Below are 19,017 nucleotides of genomic sequence, written 5' to 3' on the forward strand. Positions count from 1 at the left end.
CCGAGGACATGAGGAAGAGACTGGGAGCAGCTTCCACCATCTCCTACCAAACCAGATGCTCTGGTTCCTAAATTGTCCCATCACCGCAGGGTGTGGGGCACCTCGGAGGGCAAACTCCGATGAGATTGGTTGCTCAAGACTTGCCCACTTCCCCCGACCTCCCTTTTAAGACCAGACAACTTCAGGAGGGAAACAGCCAAAAACTTCATTGAAATAAGGTTTTGGTTCCAAGAACCACAGTTGGAAGGGAGCTCTGGAGGTCATCTGGTGGAACCTCCTGCTCCAAGTTATTAAGACTTTTTTAATAACTTGGAGCAGAAGGTTCCACCAGATGACCTCCAGAGCTCCCTTCCAGCCTTGGTTCTTCTTGGAAACGAAACCAAGCGCTGGAAAAACATCTTTCTAAACTGTCCTACCAAGGAGACTTCAACCCTGTCTCTGGTTGAAGGTGGTTACTCAACCTGCCCCACAGCACCCCGTTTTCTAGATCCACCTCCTCCCCAGCCTCCTTCCATTTCCTTCTTTTGATGCAAATGAAGTATTTCCAGTTGTCATCTCCAACACATCACATGGTGCCCAGTTCCATCCTCATCTCAGGGTCATTAGACTCAGAAACACCAACAGCCCCACGCAGAGGTGACCTTGAATAATTGCCCCCCCTCGATATTGCACATATTAGCCTCATCTCAAGGGCCCTCTGTGGCCGCTCATGGACATCAAGGCTTGGATGCAGCCCTGGATGCTGAGAGATCAGCGGTCTCAGGAGGGATCTCCAGCACCCTGGAGCCCCACAAGCGCTTGAGCAGCGTCCAGCAGGACTGGTCTTGCCAAAATCAGCTCTCGAAGGTCATCCCATCCCTGGATCGCTCCACCGCTGGAAACATTCAAGGTCAGGTTGGAAGGGCTTTGAGCAACCTGGTCTAGTTGAAGACGTCCCTGCCATTGCCGGGGGTGGGACTAGATGATCCTTGAAGGTTTCTTCCAACCCAAACCATTCTGTGATTCCATAATCCTTACAGCAAGGAGTTCCAGCAGCGCTCTTCATCGAGGAAGACTGTAATAAAGCAGCTTGACCCTCCCCATGGCTAGTGTTTGTCCACCCACCAGGTCAAAGCCACCACTTCGGTGGGCAGACAGCCCCGCAGCATCAGAGATGTCACCAAAAGCGGGGCTGGAGGTGCCTCGAAAGGTCACGTTAACTTCAAGAGATGGCTCGCTACCAGTCAAAATATCCCCTCCGCTCACCCAGGGCGTCCACGGTGGTAAATACTTTAATTTTTACAAGCAAAAGATGAGGGTAAAATGAAAAAAAAAAAAAGCTTGGTCCACAGGGTGATTGAGAGCCATCGACTGACCTCCACTGAGTGGCTTCCTAGTCATGCCTCAGGGATAAAGAGGCATCGTACTCACTGCCTCCTTCTGTAGAAAATTTCATGTATTCAGGTATTTTGAGCCCTACAAGAAACGCCTGGTTCATCTGTAATATAACACTCCTTGCCCAAAGCAGCTTTCCTAAGTTTTAAGACTCGGACAGGTACAGAAACAAGTACATCGTATAGAAATACGTATTTTTTTTTCGGCTTGCGCCTGGAACTTGCTCGTGGTCAGAAACCAACAGGAAAAGGCAAGAGAGACGCTGAACGCTGAGAAGCTGGAGGCACGAATGCCTGAACCGGCTCTGCCCTTTGCAGCCGCTACCGCCGCCATCAAAAATCAATTTTTAATTTGCACGGCTCGTGTTCGGCTTATCTGTCCCGGGCCTGAGAGCATCAGCCACTTCTGGAGGTGAAATCTCTGCAGCCCTGGAAGCTTTCCTGCTGATCGGCGTAAGCAAGCCCTCCTTCTTCACCTGCGCTTCGCTATAGAAATCAGAGCTGGATAAAAAACCTCCCCTGGTCGTCCACCTACGGGTCATCCCCGGGGCCGTGGAGCAAACGCTCCGTCGCAGCACCCCCAGCAGCACGCAGAGCCTGTGCTTTACCCACTTCCACACCCATTCTGCGTGGATTTAACCATTTGCCGGCGCTACGCCGATATTTCGGCCGTTTCCCATCTGCTCCATCCCTGCTGGAAGCGTCACGTCCACCAGGTTCAACCACATCTCCCCTTCCCGCCCACAGCATCTCCCCTTCCCTTGACTCAGCTGCAGCAAAGACCCATTTCTGGTGGAAATAAGGCGGTTTTCGCCGCTCAGACCTCCCCCCCCGGCAGCCACGGACCACGCAGCAGCATCCTCACCCCCCTCCAAGGGTTACCTCGGCGGTGGGAAATCTCTCCCTTAACGGGTCGCGTTGACCTTGCGGTCTCAGCAAAGCTCTCCGGGCTTTCCGGCATGCCCACTCTAGTTGCTCAGTGGGGGAAAGGTCAACGAGGGCATGTGATTCTTTTTTTTTTTTTTTCCCAGCCAGGACGCGAGGGTGAAGCGATTTTAGTACACTTCCACCGGAGCGGGACGTTTGGCTGAGCTGAAGGGACAGGACCGTTTGTGTCACCTCCAGGGATGCAGGTGGAAACTGTCCACTGCGTAGGAATATCTGCTCCCTCTAGTGGCATCTAATTTTTTTTTTTGGTTTTTTTTTTTTTATTTCTTAATTTTTCTTTTATTTTTAAAGCCCCCGGCAAGGCCAACGCTACGAAATACCAGGCCTGAAAGGACACGTAACCCTCCGGCAACCAGGAGCAAATCCACCCCGGGGCTGGCTTGCTCTTCTCCTCCAGCAGAAGGTTTCCACGGGTTAAGCCTTTCTAATTGAGTACCCGGGCGCAGTCCTCCTCCCTCCTCCCACCCTACCCGGCAGCTTTGCATCCCATAATACACCTGTATTTTTCCAGCGCTGGAAAAAGAGGGAGAACATGCGGGTGGAGGACACGAAGGATTAGTGGTGTCCACACGAGCTTCTGCGGGTCCAGCCTTAGGGGGAATGGACCTTCCCCCAGGAACCTGCACGTGTTCCTGTGGAAAAGCCCAGGGAGATGAAAACCCATCCACTCCATCCCCGTTAACCCTTCAAGGTGCTTCGGGAACAAGCTCCTGCCCCACCACCCGCAGCCTGGGCTGCATCCCCAGCAGCGTGGGCAGGGGGGCGAGGGGGGGATTCTGCCCCTCTGCTCCGCTCGGGGGAGACCCCCCTGCAGTGCTGCCTCCAGCCCCGGGGACATCGGGAGGACACGGAGGTGTCGGAGCGGGGGCCGGAGGAGGCCCCGAAGATGCCGGGAGGGCTGGAGCCCCTCTGCTGGGAGGACAGGCTGAGAGAGCTGGGGGGGTTCAGCCTGGAGAAGAGAAGGCTCCGGGGAGACCTTCCAGCCCCTTCCAGGCCCTCAAGGGGCTCCGGGAAAGCTGGGGAGGGACTCTGGAGCAGGGAGGGGAGCCATGGGACGAGGGGGAACAGGTTTAAACCAAAAGAGGGGAGATTTAGATGAGATATTGGGAAGAAATTCTTGGCTGTCGAGGGTGGTGAGCCCCTGGCCCAGGTTGCCCCGAGAAGCTGTGGCTGCCCCATCCCTGGAGGTGTTCAAGGCCAGGTTGGACGGGGCTCGGAGCAACCTGGGCTGGTGGGAGGTGTCCCTGCCCAGGGCAGGGGATGGGATGCGATGGCCTTTAAATGTCCCCCCCCGACCTGGAACGTTTCCAGGGACGGGGAATCCACCACCTCTCTGGGCAACCTGGGCCAGTGTCTCACCATCCTCAGCCTAAAACATTTCTTCCTTAGACGTAGTCTGAAACTCCCCTTTTTTAGTTTAAAAGCACTACCCCTTGTCCTGTTGAAGGTCAGGGCTTGGTTGTTTTAGGGATGGGCAAGCAACGACCGGCGGACATAGCCCACAGTGTCACCCTGAATGGCCCCAGGTAGACCTGGCCACCGTGGGCAGCCGTGGCTGCCACCCAGCATCCTCATAACCCAACACCAAACCCATCCACCTCTCCCAAAAGCACCTGCCTTGCGAGGAAACATGCCATCCCCATGCTCAGCGATTTTATCAGAGGATCTTCCAGAACTTTGGGGAGATCAAGCCTACCCTCGCGGGCTGGACGCGTGGAGGCCAGGCTGCCTCGGAGGTCCCACGTGAAAGGACTGGCTGAGCTGGGAGTTCCTGTTCCCGTCCCGCGTGGCCCATGGGATCACCCCGCTGCTAAGGAAGCCGGACCAGTCGCGAGCAGAAATCGTGCTGCCGATTGCTCACCGGTGACACCCTTCGCCTCTTAACATTGCGAAAGGCATTGTTTAAGAGAACGTAAATATATTCATAGAATCATGGAATGGTTTGGGTGCGAAGGCACTTTAAAGACCCTCCAGTTCCACCTCCCTGCCCTGGGCAAGGACACCTCCCACCAGCCCAGGTTGCCCAAAGCCCCATCCAACTCGGCCTTGAACCCCTCCAGGGATGGGGCACCCACAGCTTCTCGGGGCAACCTGGGCCAGGGGCTCACCAGCTTCATCATGGAGAATTTCTGCCTTATTTTTAATCTCAGTCTCCCCTCTTTTGGTTTAAAACCCTTCCCCCTCGTCCCGTGGCTCCCCTCCCTGCTCCAGAGTCCCTCCCCAGCTTTCCCGGAGCCCCTTGAGGGCCTGGAAGGGGCTGGAAGGTCTCCCCGGAGCCTTCTCTTCTCCAGGCTGAACCCCCCCAGCTCTCTCAGCCTGTCCTCCCAGCAGAGGGGCTCCAGCCCTCCCAGCATCTCCGGGGCCTCCTCCAGCCCCGCTCCGACACCTCCGTGTCCTTCCTGTGAAGTAATGAACCGTCTGATTGTCAGCTTGGAAGCCATAAAAGCATGAAGCAAAGCACAGAGAGCGGCGATTTGGACGTCTCAGTACCTGGATCTTGGAAAATGAGCGCTAACTCACTGTTCCGTCTGAAGCTTCTCCTTTACGAGAGAAATCATCTCTGCTGGGAGCTCCGCAGACCAGTGGGACAACCCACGGTTGCCGCATGAATCACGCTGCCTCGTTAGGGAGAGATCTTAACCGGGGAAATCATTTAAAACCACGCCGCTCTTTAAAAATGTGTATTTCAGAAGACAAGAAATTATTTCTCCCAGACACCTTTCCAAGGGGAACATCTAAGTTGGCCCAATGAAGGAGAAACACCTTTCACGGGTGCTTTTATCTCTTCCTCCCATGATGGTTTTACGGAGGAGCAAACCAGCTGTCTAAGACTTGACCCATGAGCAATCTAGTTAGAGGAACCGTCCCTAAAATACCTTTACACAACAGAAATAAAGCCCTTGAGGAGAAGGGCTCTGCTCTCTGCTCTTCCACAGCACCAGGAGACCATCAGGGCACCCGAACCGGCAAATTTTATCGCCCCAACCCCTGGGCTTTGCTTTTTACCTTTCCGTTTCTTCTTTCACCACGGCGTACTGGGTTGACTGGCGGCTCGACCTCTGCTCCTGCACTTTCTCGCTGCCTTCCAGCTCCTGCTCCAAGGAGGAGCTGGTGCTGCCCTCCCTGCTGACATTGCTGCTCCTCCCGGGGCTGTTCTCCGTGGAAGCCCTCGGCGACTCCGTGTTCTGCTTCAGGGTCTGCAGCTTGGCCAGAGGGATGATATCGCAGTTCTGCGGCCGGTGCCACACCGTCCTCTGGGTGGTGGCATTGTAGTAGTAGAAGCGGGAGGTGTTGGGGTCGAAGAGCTCCCACCACTGGTTTTCATTGGTGCGTTTGATCCGCACCCCGGCGGGAGGGTCCCACACGCACTCCCCCGTGATGAGGTTGGCGTACATGCGCTCCCGCGTGCGAGGCTCGATGATTTCCACCCATTCCAGCCTGAAGCAGAAAGAAACCGAGAGAGAGAGACTTCAACCAGATGATCTTTGAAGGTCCCTTCCAGCCCAAACCATTCCACGGCTCTACGACTCAAGGCTTGCGGCAGACGCTGGGGAGGGCCGATGGAGAGGAAGGGTGGCTTGGGTGGGGACACCGTCTCTTTCTTCCTCCCTACCAATGCCCGCAGCATTATTTCCATTAAATACAGCATTTGCAAAGAACTTCAAGTGGCTTTAGCTCCCAGGGGAAGTCCGAAGGCCAGATAAAACACACACCCGCGTTACAGCACCCCAGTATTCATCCCGGCTCATGGCTCGAGTGCTGCGTCCAGTTTTGGGCCCCTCACCACAAAAAAAGACATTGAGGTGCCGGAGCGTGTCCAGAGAAGGGCAACAGAGGTGGTGAGGGGGCTGGAGAAGGAGGAGAAGGGTCTGGAGAACTTGTGAGGAGCGGCTGAGGGAGCTGGGGGTGTTCAGCCTGGAGAAAAGGGGGCCGAGGGGAGACCTTCTCGCTCTCTGCAGCTCCCTGAAAGGAGGGGGCAGCCAGGGGGGGTCGGGCTCCTCTCCCAAGGAACAGGCCATGGGACAAGAGGGAACGGCCTCCAGTTGCGCCAGGGGAGGTTTAGGATGGATATTGGGGAAAATTTTTACACAGAAAGGGTTGTCAAGCATTGGAAGAGGCTGCCCAGGGCAGTGGGGGAGTCGCCATCCCTGGAGGGATTTAAAAGACGGGTCAACGTGGTGCTGAGGGACGTGGTTTAGTGGTGGCTTTTGTCAGTGTTGGGTTGGTGGTTGGACTCGATGACCTGAAAGGTCCCTTCCAACCTAGACAATTCTACGATTCTGTGATTCTATTCCACCCCCAGCCCTCTGCATTTTACAGTTCTAACTCTTCGAGGCACGGACCTGGTGGCTGCAGCACACTCGGCACGACGGCGGCAGTGAAGGGCAGGAAAAGGCGAGATATCGGGGGGACAGAGCCCAGCTGGAGGCACCAACCTGGTGATAAACGTATTTCTACTGCATGACCACCCCGCAGCTCTGCGCTGCTGCCCAGACAACCAAACCCGGCAGCATTTGCCCTTGCGAGACTTGGAAGACGATGGCTTCAACCTCCTTCAGCCCAGCTGGAGCAGTGCTGCTCCCCGGCACGACACCCCTTCCCTCCATCTCCATTTCAACGCCGGGCAATGGCTCCAATTCACCGGCAAACGCGTCCCACCGCCGGTGTTGTCCCCAAACCACCCGCCCCGACACACCTTGACTCAGTGATAACCACAGGCTGCATCAACACCGAAACCCAACATGCCCAACCGTGTCCCGGGCTCCATGTGGGGGAACAGAACAGAATGGGATGGGATGGAATGGAATGATGGAATCACAGAATCATTTGGGTGGGAAGGGACCTTTAAAGGCCATCCAGTTCCAATCCCCTGCCCTGGGCAGGGACACCTCCCACCAGCCCAGGTTGCTCCGAGCTCCGTCCAACCTGGCCTTGAACCCCTCCAGGGATGGGGCACCCACAGCTTCTCCGGGCAACCTGGGCCAGGGGCTCACCAGCTTCATCATGGAGAATTTCTGCCTTATTTTTAATCTCAATCTCCCCTCTTTTGGTTTAAAACCGTTGGCTCTTGTCCTGTGGCTCCCCTCCCTGCTCCAGAGTCCCTCCCCAGCTTTCCCGGAGCCCCTTTAGGGACTGGAAGAGGCTGGAAGGTCTACCCGGAGCCTTCTCCAGGCTGAACTCCCCCAGCTCTCTCAACTCTTCCGCGTGTGACTTTGTCTCATCAGGTCCAGTATCTGACCACCCTCCTGGTGAAGAAATGCTTCCTCACGTCCAGTCTAAACCTCCCCTGGAGCAGCTTTGAACCATTCCCAGGAGTCCTACCACTGGATCGCAGGGAGAAGAGCTCAGCTACATGCTGCTTGGTGCGCGCCGTTGTTCAATGTGCGGTCTCACGTTGGTTTCTGCCTAGAGTGTGGAGCTCATCGCTACAATACGGAGCAGAAAACGTGCTTTAACCTTCCCCCCATCGCCCCATCCTCTGTTGAGCGGAGGGCCAAGGCGGCTCGCTCAGAAACACAGTGAAGGGGCTTGTTGAAATCATAAAGCAGTCAACGGAGCTTTCAAATGCAAAAGAGGATTACAAGAAGTCGTAAACCCAAAGAACAGGCAATTTAAGTGGTTTTTTTTGTTGTGTTTTTTTTTCCCCCCTCCCCCAGGTTACGCCGAACACTGCAGGTGTCACCTTTTGCTAATCCGGAGGCTTTCGAGAAGCCGCATCTTAATTCAGATTCTTCATTGTTGTGTGGGTTTACGTAAAAAGATACAAGGGATGATCGTATTAACTAAAATGTCTTATTTGGAATTTGTCTGCGTTCGCAAGTCTGCGAAGAAAGGTATAGAAATAGAGAAGGAAAAGGAGGAAGGAAAAAAAAAAAAAAAAAAAAGAAAAAAAGCCCCCGGCGGGCTATGCGGAGCTCATCAACTGAGGTGGCATTTCAAAGTGACACGTTCAGTGAGTCAGACAAGTGACGGATCGCATCGCGCCGCCTTTTCCCCGGGAGCGAGTCCCCCGTGGGCTTTTCAGAAATGCCCAATTTGCTCAAGCACTCAAAAGAAGTCAAAATCCTCGGGGATGATGGAGGTGGGGGCGGGGGGGGGGACGGGGACATTTATCTCTTCCCCCCCGCCCCGGGCAGGGGGAGAGGCTGCCAGCCCGGCCCCAAGCCCTCCGGCTGCTCCAGCTCATCCTGAAACTCGATTGAAATAGCTGGATTTTAAAAAAAAAAAAAGGAGGTTTTTTTTTTTCAGGTGCCAGAGGTCCCCAGCTTTCAGCCAACCTATCTCAATGATGAAAACCTCTCCATCTCTTCGCGGCATGGAGGGAAAAAGCCGCGGTTAAGCTTTTTCTTGCGGAACCGAGAGTAAAAGCGCTCAGAGAAGTGTAAATCCTCTGAGGGCGCTGAGCCCCTGGCCCAGGTTGCCCAGAGAAGCTGTGGCTGCCCCATCCCTGGAGGGGTTCAAGGCCAGGCTTGACGAGGCTCTGAGGCTAGTTGAAGATGTCCCTGCCCACGGCAAGGGGGTGGACTTGATGGCCTTTAAAGGTCCCTTCCCACCCAAACCATTCCACCATTCTATGGTTTTCTCCAGGTTTCCACCGAAGGCTTTAATTTGGGTCTGAGCGTGATGCACCCACCCCGCATTTCCCATTGAAACGATTTTGGCCCCAGGTCGATACCGGTGCTCGGCTCCCACTTTTAACACTTCTCTTGGACCACCTTGGTTTAAAATACCCTCCGCGGGGTTAGGGGCAGCTGCCTCAGCAGGGCTTTGGATCTGCCTGCCGGGAAGATATTGGGTGACCTGCATCGGGGAGGGATAAAAAATCCATCAACCAGGGTCCGCCTAGGGTGAAACGAGAGCTCAAGTGGTCCAAAGAGAAGCAAAACCAGAGTAGACTGGGCTAGGATGGGCTAGGATGGGCTAGGATAGGATGGGGACGGGATGGGATAGGACAGAAATAGGATAGGATGGGATGGGATGGGATAGGATAGGACAGGATAGGATAGGATGGCATAGAAATAGAGTAGGATAGGATGGGATGGGATAGGATAGGATAGGATAGGATAGGATAGGATAGGATGGGATGGGATGGGATGGGATGGGATAGGATGGGATAGAAATAGAGTAGGATGGGATGGGATGGGATGGGATAGGATAGGATGGGATAGGATGGGATAGGATGGGATAGGATGGGATAGAAATAGATAGGATAGGATGGGATAGGATAGGATAGGATAGGATAGGATAGGATAGGATAGGATAGGATGGGATGGGATAGGATGGGATAGAAATAGAGTAGGATAGGATGGGATAGGATAGGATGGGATGGGATGGGATGGGATGGGATAGGATAGAAATAGAGTAGGATAGGATAGGATAGGATGGGAAAGAAATAGAGTAGGATAGGATAGGATAGGATAGAAATAGAGTAGGATAGGATAGGATGGGATGGGATGGGATGGGATAGGATAGAAATAGAGTAGGATAGGATAGGATAGGATGGAATAGGATAGAAATAGGATCGGATGGGATGGGATGGGATAGGATAGGATAGGATAGAAATAGAGTAGGATAGGATGGGATAGGATAGGATAGAAATAGGATAGGATAGATATAGAGTAGGATAGGATAGGATAGAACAGAATAGAATAGAATAGAATAGAATAGAATAGAATAGAACAGAACAGAACAGAACAGAACAGAACAGAACAGAATAGAAAATAGAATAGCCCCATGGAGCTTGGAAAAGATGAAGGTCTGTTCGGACCGAACAGAACGGGATCATCACGGCCTATAAACCCGTCAAGGTAAAAGCCTGCAGCTCCTCAAAAGAAAAAAGTTATTTTAAGGAAATGTAGGGCCTTTTGTCATTGAGCCCTTAATTTCCTCTTGGTTTTCACTGTGAATTATCAACTTAATAACGCCGGGCAGTGTCTGGGCTACAGGTCCTCTCTATCTGCATCGTTGTTTTCCCTGTTGTTGGAGAAGAAGAAATTTAGCGTTCACATTTCTTCTTTCCCTCCAATCTTTTAATTTACGGGGGTAATTCATCAAGTCAAGCAGCAACTCAATAGGCGGCACCTTGGCAAAGCAGCGGATCGATAGCCACGGGCCACCTTCCTCAGCCCCGCGCTGGGCGGCAGAAAGGGAGAGCAACAAAAATCTCCCCTCGGAGACACAAATCCGAGATTCCATCTGCTGAAAGTCAACCAAAATCCCTACGCCTGGAGCGGCCGGACCTGCAGCAGAGACAGGGAAGCCGACGAACCCCGTGCGACGGCAAATGTGGAGAAGAAAACCCCCAAGATTAGGAGACGGGGCTCTGATAAAAGCAGCTCTTACTCCCCACTTCTGTTAAATTTTGCAAAAAAACTCTCGCGTCGCATTTTTTTTTAACACCCCCCCCCAAAATGCAAACCTCAGGGCTAAAATTTCCCCCAAACAGGGTCCACACTCAAACTATTCTATGATTCTATTCCCTAGGTACGAGGCCAGCAGCGGGGAGAACAGGTAGATTTGCAACACGCTGCTTCCTCCGGTTCAGGTACCAGATGCAATCTCGGCCCCAAATTACCATCATTATTTACCGGATCGGCCACAAAAACCTCCTTGATGGGTAGTAGAGAAGTCTGCTGCAAGCTCCCGTAGCTAAATAGAGCCAGACCTACTTCACCCATAGCATTTTGCAGTAGATCTAAATTTAGTAATCTAAATTTAGTAATCTAAATTGCAGTAATCTAAATTTAAATAGCCCGTGGAGTACGGTCCAAGACAGAGCAAGAGTGTGCTGTTGGGTTAAAGGGATTAATAACCGATGCAGGAGAGCGGAAGGTGCCCAGGGAGCCCCAGACTCCTGGGATTGTTTAGAAAACCTCACCTCATCGTAAAGGAAAGGCTCCGGAAAGCCCAAAGACTCACCCAAGATCCATTTTTCCCCCCTGCGCTGCCCAGAAAAGGAGCCGAAGTGACGCTGGGATTAGATTTCTGAAAATGCAAAGCCAGCTGAAACGAACCCGAACTTAGTTTAACTGTAAATTTATTCAAAAGCCCAAGAGAATCAACTGAAATTCAAGTCGCAGACGCCTTATTTGGCTATTTAGGGCGAGGACCTTCACCCTGAGCTTCCCTAGGAAGGAGATTCGGTCCTACAGCGACGACGCTACGTATTCCCTCCTCCACCCCAGCGCAACACGGGATCGGAGACGCGGTGAGAAAGCCGGGAGAGAACAAACACCCGCCTCGCCTCATTGCTGTAGAAACCCTGCAAGGACATTCCACCATCCCCGTCCTCCGACTCATCTTTTTCCGTTGTTTCCACCACCACGTCCCGTTGGTTTAATTGTCGTGGCACCAGTTGCCGCGTATTTAATGGACAGCAGCGCCATCGCCTTGGAAAGCCTTTTGGTTTTTTTTTTGCGGGGGGCGGGGGGGGCGGGGCTGAAGGTTGGGAATGCCGAAGGGATGCTCGGGGGATGGCATCGGTCACCTCCCCAAGCAAAGAGCGCGAGAGCATCCTCCTGACGGATAACGGGCACGTGCCGGGCGATAAACCTCCCATGCCTGCGAGGGTCAGGCTGTGATGATGAATGATGGTTCATAGGGAGTGGAGGCGTAGGACAAGGGCGAACGGTTTTAAATGGAAAGAGGGGAGATTTAGATGAGATCTTGGGAAGAAATTCTTTGCTCTGAGGGTGGTGAGCCCCTGGCCCAGGTTGCCCAGAGAAGCTGTGGCTGCCCCATCCCTGGAGGGGTTCAAGGCCAGGTTGGACGGGGCTTTGAGCAACCTGGGCTGGTGGGAGGTGTCCCTGCCCATGGCAGGGGGTTGGACTGGATGGTCTTTAAAGGTCCCTTCCCACCCAAACCATTCTATGATTCTACGATTCACAACAACCCCAAGGTGTGGGGCCATCAGAAGGGTTACGGCGCTCATTTTGTGATCTAAGTTGGGTTTCAACGGGCCAGAATTTCTATCATTAAGGTCAACGTGGCCTCAAAGAGCCACGGAGGCTCTTGGCTAACTTGGATGTTGCTTGCTGAGTGACCCGCCACTCAATATCCCCCAGGCCTCATCAAGCCATCAAGTCCAGAAAGCCTCCTCCACATCCCTCCTGACACCCCAGCAATTAACGCCAGGAGCCAATCCGATCAGGAGAAGCTGAAATTTCAAAGTATTTTACACTTAAAACGACTCGGAATTTATTGACGACTGCAGTTCCAAGGGGGAAAATAGCCGAGCAAGCATCTTTCTGTAACGGGGTCAGCAGCCCGCATTGATTCGACGGGCGTCTCGGTCAGAAAGAAACGTCTCGGAGCAAGGACCTCCCGTGTGGCTGGAGAGGGAAGAAGCCGAAGGGATTTTTTTTAAGCTCTTGAAACCTCCAAGAAGGAGCAAACTATGCCCAGGAGGATCGAGCAGCATTAGCGTTAGCCAGACCTGAGGCTTCAGGTTAACACAGCGACGGCAATTCAAATTCCCACTCCTCGGCGAGGTTTTGGAGACCTGGCCCAAGTCTACCCTAGAGGAGCACTTGGAAGAAGGTCTAAAACACCTGGGGTGCTCTGCTCCCCAAGTCTCTCATCCCTGACTGATTGCTTCGGCACGGTGCTGCTCCACATCCAAACACGGCCAAGAACTAAAATCCCCCAGTTAGTCCGTAATCCCACAAAGACGACCATTCCCATCTCATTCCCACTCTTAAAATTAAACTAAAAATGAAATTAATCATAGAATCATTGAATGGTTTGGGTTGGAAGGGACCTTAAAGACCATCTAGTCCAAACCTCTGCCGTGAGCAGGGACATCTTCCACTAGACCAGGTTGCTCAAAGCCCTGTCCAACCTGACCTGGAATGTTTCCAGGGATGATCTATAAACTATAAAATAATCTATACTACGTTGCTTTGAGTCTTAAACGCCCTGGCTCTGGGCAGGACAATTTGGTTTACTACGACCACGTTATTTCACAGGAATAATTTCCTTTAAAAAAAATTGTTTAAGCCACCTGAAAAACATAGTTCCTTGGTGCCGAGCCTTAGATAGCCGGGGCCGATGAACGCGGGCACAGCGTAGATCCAGAATTGCTGAGCCTCAGCAATAAAACAGATAAAAAAAATAAACAGCAAAAAAAAAAAAAAAAAATATTAATGGTAGGTAGATCACAGTTAGCGGAATAGCAAAGCGTTTGGGAGCTGGGGCTTGTTTCTGCACTAGTAATTTCAGTGCCAATGAACATTTTTTAGGAAAATACATCATTAACCTGAAAGGTTTAATGCTTCTTCGCTAACTGGCCTGACAGATGCAGGCAGCTCGAAAAAATCAGGGCAGGCTACCAAAGGAGCAGAGCTTCTTGCTTACGGCAGCTGGAGCTGGCGGAAAAGCTTGGAGTGGGATGGAGTTATCCCCAAAAAATCCAGCTTTTCCTACCGAGCAGGAGTTACCTGCTCAGGGTGCAAGTGCTGAGCCGGGGAGTTCTTCAATGGAAAAGCAACGTGCCACGAGGGCTGGCCAACACGTAGATCCTTAGCCAGCCCCTGGCGAGCAAATGGCTTCTGCCTAGGGAGTCATGCCGATGGATGAGCCCCAAAATTCGTCATGGTTCCCCCCCAAAACCCAAGACAACTATGTGGTAGCTCGAGTCCAGTTGTCCTGCATCCACCACACCACAGTCCTTGGGCAAACCTCTCCTTTGATGGTCACGAAATAATTTCAGTTCACCTCCCTTTTGGGGAACTAGGCTGAACCACATCTCCACATCTTCTACACGGGGTTAGAACAGCAGTCACTATAGCTCGACGGGCACAGAATCATCGAATTGTGGTTTGGGCTGGAAGGGACCTTCAAAGATAATCTAGTCCAGCCCCCCTTGCCATGGCCAGGGACATCCTCCAGTAGACCAGGTTGCCCAGAGCCCCGTCCAACCTCACCTGGAATGTTTGCAGGGACGGGGCATCGACCACAAGGGGCAATGGGCACAAACTGGAGCACGGGAAATTCCATCTCAACGTAAGGAAAACCTTCTTTACGTTGAGGGTGCCGGAGCACTGGCACAGGCTGCCCAGAGGGGTTGTGGAGTCTCCTTCTCTGGAGATCTTCCAAACCCATCTGGATGGGTTCCTGCCCGACCTGCTCTAGGTGACCTGCTCTTGGCAGGGGATTGGACTGGATGGTCTCCAGAGGGCCCTCCTAACCCCCACCATTTTGTGATTCTGTGATTTCTCCATGCACTGTCCAGCAACCATCACAAAACCACAGCTGTTTAAGGAGACCGCAAAACCATCACCTAATGCTGGCTCCATCCCTCTCCCCAAGCTGGACTGGGTCCCGCTCTCTGTACGCTCCCGGATCAGGGCACGATGGATTTTTTTAGTCGCTCGCATGAACGAGCTCCTCATCCATCGATCGATACGCCACGTGGTGCCTGGGTCACCAGCCTGGAAACTGCTGAGCAAGGCAGGGAGAAAGCTCTTCATCACAAACAGCAGCCAGAGAAAGGCTTTTCCGTTTGCTCGGCATTCCGAGCTGCTTCTCCTGACAAAGAAGCCGCTTGTCTTAATGATGCTTTTGGAGGAACACCACCAACCGGCCACGGCTTGTGCGACAACAGGAGTTTTGCTGCTTTTTCATGCTAAATAAGTTCAATGGAGTCTTGTAGAATCATGGAATGGTTTGGGTGGGAAGGGACCTTAAAGGTCATCGAGTCCAACCCCCTGCCGTGGGCAGGGACATCTTCAACTAGCCCAGGTCGCTCAAAGCCCCGTCCAACCTGGCCTGGAATGTCAGGCAAAATCAGAGCTCAGGATCTAGCCTGACGCTCCGGCAGCTCCCGGCCTTCATCCGTTAACTCCATAAATACCCCTGAGCCTTGCAGCTCGTAAGGATCTGGAAAGAAATCCAACGCGTGACTGTCAGCAGCGCTGCATCCCCTGCTTGGCAATAGCTATTTCAGGACAGCGGGAGAAAACAAAGACCTCTGCTCCGTCCTGACATGCATCTGCAGTAATTTCAGCAAGAGGGAAAGTGCTGACAAGGCAGAGACTGAATTCTAAACGCCACCTTAGGAAATAATAAAACTTTTCTATCAAAGTGAATCGGTTGCACGTCGGCCTGAGTTTTTGCTCATCCCTTTCAAATAAAATAAAAAAAAGAGAAATGCCTGCTCCGGCAGGCAAAAGCCGTCGGCTGCGTGTATTAACGCCGCACTGCTTTGACGAGGAAGGGATGTGACTCGCTTCGCAATGTCAGGGGAAGGTTAGCGGGCTGACGCGGCGGAGATTCGATGGGGTGTAACTCTCGCAGTGCCGGTTGGCGGCAGGGAAACCACGGCGCGGTGATGAGGCTGTCGGGAGATGCAAATAAAGGTTGGTTTGGCGGGTAGCGGCGGGGTCCGTTCCTGCAGCGGGAGAGCGGAATCTCGAAACGTTAGGGCTTGGAAAAAGAGAAACGAAACTTCCATTTGACGGGGATCAGCGGAGGAACGGAGTGGAGATGTTGGCTGCAAGGTTGACCCGCTGGCTGATGCCCTCACGCTTCCTGGTGGTGTTTAGGAGTAAGACATTTTTTTACGCTGAGGGCGGTGAGCCCCTGGCCCAGGTTGCCCAGAGAAGCTGTGGCTGCCCCATCCCCGGAGGGGTTCAAGACCAGGTTGGACGGGGCTCGGAGCCACCTGGGCTGGTGGGAGGTGTCCCTGCCCATGGCGGGCGGTTGGACTGGATGGTCTTTAAAGGTCCCTTCCCACCCAAACCATTCTACGGGTAGACAAAACCCTCCCCGCTGTACCCAGAGATCTCCATCAGTGCAAAAGGCGGCAGCAGAACCTCCACGTCGAAGCCTGAAGAGATGCAGGAGCGATGGGTAAGTGCAGCTGGAGATGTCTGTTCTCACCTCACCTGCTTTGTGCACCAAACAAGATCCAAAGCTACGTGCTTTCCAATTCGTGGAATCAAACCATTGCTTTTAGGGGCTTGGTTTTTTGTTTTAAATACATCAATTATACAGAAACTGTTTCCGAAACTTACAGCTTTGGCACGTTGGTGATGGCTCTCAAAGTTGACTTTCCTGGATCAGTCCCCTGAACGTAATCAGTAAATCTCAAAATTTCCACCTTTTTGCACTCAACCATCTTCTCAAGTGCTTACTGACCCCTTCCAGCATCTCCGGATTCAAACCATATTCTTTCCTATTAAAAACCGTTTCTAATTTGCCCGACTAGGTCGGATGGAAAGGAACCACGGGGGAAAAAAAATAAAAGCACAAAAGCAAGGTGCCAGAAATGTCAAGCTAATTTAAGAAACTATGAAAAGCAGAAAGGAACCAAGACCACGGGGATGCGATGGGGACGCGGAGCTCGCTCCAGACCACCATTGAGTGTTGAAGGCCACCACAAGGATGCTCAGCAGCTCCTAAGGGGGAGCGGGGGCTCAGGTGTAATCTCAGACTACCTGTATCCCCCATAATCATGGTCCACCGTGGTCCCAACCATACTGTTACCGCTCTACCTTCGGTGGTAACCCTTTTCTAGGATAAAGTCTGGCACAAACTAGACTTTCCCAGGGCAAGACTCTCCCAGCAGACAGAGTTTGACCACTCTCCTCCCTACCACTTACCATCTCCTTCCAGAGCAGATGATGAGCTTGAGGGGAACACGCTAAGGAAGCCATTCTACGAGTGTCAGAGCCTATTCCACTTCACGCCATCCTCAGCCATTCCGTATTTATTAGATTGGAGGTCATATTGGTTTTAAGTTTGGTTTTTTTTTTTTTTTTTAGAGTTAGGTACGAGCTGCACTGCCCCGAAGTTAACGGAGTATTTCATAACTGCGTTCTCTGACAAGTTCGGGCTCTGCAGGGCATCGTGCTCTTCCACTTGAGTTGTCATCTTCAGTCTCCCAGACACCAGAGACTCATAGAATCATCTAGGTTGGAAGGGACCTTTAAGATCATCGAGTCCAACCGTTTTAACCCAACGCTGCCAAGTCCACCACTAACCCGTGTCCCTCAGCACCACGTCCAAACCACCCAAACTACCCCAAATTACTTCTCGCCTTTGGGAGAGCGCCGGGATTTACACCAAGAAGGGCTGACCCTCACCGAGAAGCATCCCCCGCCTCCACGCGCACATCTCCTTCACCTTCAGAGGAAGCCTCAAGCAACTAGTACCATGACGGAGGCTCGTTAATGAGAGCGACACAGCAGGTCCTCATCCTGCCTATGGGTTTTTGGGACCATGGTTGTATGAAGGAGAGGCGTTCCTCGAGCAGGGGGACGCCGGGGACAAGACGGCTTCGTGTGCTAACCTCCACAAACCCCAGGTCTCCTACGTCTCCGTCAGTCTACACACCCCTGCTGAAAAACGACTGCCCTAGAAGACATTTTTGGGTCCAGAGCCAGAATGATCAATGTCTTGGAAAGACGTGAAAGAGAAGATGAAACTCTTGCCCCCAGGCTCCTAAGTCTAACTCGGTACCTCCAGCTTTTGTTTCTGGTAATAAAATGAACAAAAAAAAAAAAAAAAAAAGACATTCCAGGAAGAAGCAGAGCTGCAGTTCTCCACCCACGGCCGCGCCGGAGGAGGAAAGCACACTGCAAGAGAGGGACAGAGTACAGAAATGTATAAATAACTTCTCCCAGTTGCACAACAACCACCTACTCTGTTCAGAAATTAAAAAAAAAAGAAAAAAAATCTCATACTCTGTCTCCGGCAGCACGGTTCGACTTGCATTGGAAAAAGGACAGGGAAAATGAGCATAATAAAGTGATCCCCAGCGAGCCTGGAGTCCACAGAATCATAGAATCATGGAATGGTTTGGGTGGGAAGGGACCTTAAAGATCATCTAGTTATGACCCCCCTGCCCTGGGCAGGGACACCTCCCACCAGCGCAGGTTGCTCCGAGCTCCGTCCAACCTGGCCTTGAACCCCTCCAGGGATGGGGCAGCCACAGCTTCTCTGGGCAACCTGGGCCAGGGGCTCACCACCCTCACAGCAAAGAATTTCTTCCTGAGATCTAGGTCTGAATCTTCACTCCTCTACTTAAAAAGTTTAAACCTTTTAACAAGCAGGATCTTTTTCTTTTCAACGCCAGCCTGCCACCCCAGATGTTAAAAGGGCTTTGAGGGTCCTCTTTCCTGCTGTGTGTGGGGTGGTTGAAGGCATCTCAGACACTCTTCTGCTCCGTGCTGCATCATCCCAGCCGTCCCCTTTTGCCATTCAAAGGCAGAGCCGACTGATGACAGCGTTTGGATGGAAAACCATCATGTAATTTAGTCGTCTGGAGGGCTGGAGCCCCTCTGCTGGGAGGACAGGCTGAGAGAGCTGGGGGGGTTCAGCCTGGAGAAGAGAAGGCTCCAGGGAGACCTTCCAGCCCCTTCCAGGCCCTCAAGGGGCTCCGGGAAAGCTGGGGAGGGACTCTGGAGCAGGGAGGGGAGCCATGGGACGAGGGGGTACGATTTTAAACTCAAAGAGGGGAGATTGAGATTAAAAATAAGGAAGAAATTCTCCATGATGAAGCTGGTGAGCCCCTGGCCCAGGTTGCCCAGAGAAGCTGTGGCTGCCCCATCCCTGGAGGGGTTCAAGGCCAGGTTGGACGGGGCTTGGAGCAACCTGGGCTGGTGGGAGGTGGCCCTGCCCAGGGCAGGGGGTTGGACTGGATGGTCTTTAAAGGTCCCTTCCCACCCAAACCATTGCATGATTCGATGAATTC

The 19,017-nt window shown here is 52.7% G+C and overlaps 1 protein-coding gene across 4 annotated transcripts in view; it reads right to left on the reverse strand.

The window, feature by feature from the left end:
* Window positions 1-19,017, reverse strand: part of ARHGAP39 (Rho GTPase activating protein 39) — a 161,883-nt gene that overhangs the window by 56,293 nt on the left and 86,573 nt on the right. For 3 of the 4 annotated variants that reach the window (XM_054192203.1, XM_054192204.1, XM_054192201.1), the window contains exon 2: window positions 5,328-5,759. In XM_054192203.1, coding sequence (XP_054048178.1) covers window positions 5,328-5,759 — 432 coding nt within the window. Of the gene's footprint in view, window positions 1-5,327; window positions 5,760-10,896; window positions 10,951-19,017 lie in introns of those variants that run through there. The other variant, XM_054192202.1, reaches the window with a different exon arrangement.

This window comes from Rissa tridactyla, chromosome 2 (genome assembly GCF_028500815.1).
Source record: "Rissa tridactyla isolate bRisTri1 chromosome 2, bRisTri1.patW.cur.20221130, whole genome shotgun sequence".
NCBI classification, from domain to species: domain Eukaryota; kingdom Metazoa; phylum Chordata; class Aves; order Charadriiformes; family Laridae; genus Rissa; species Rissa tridactyla.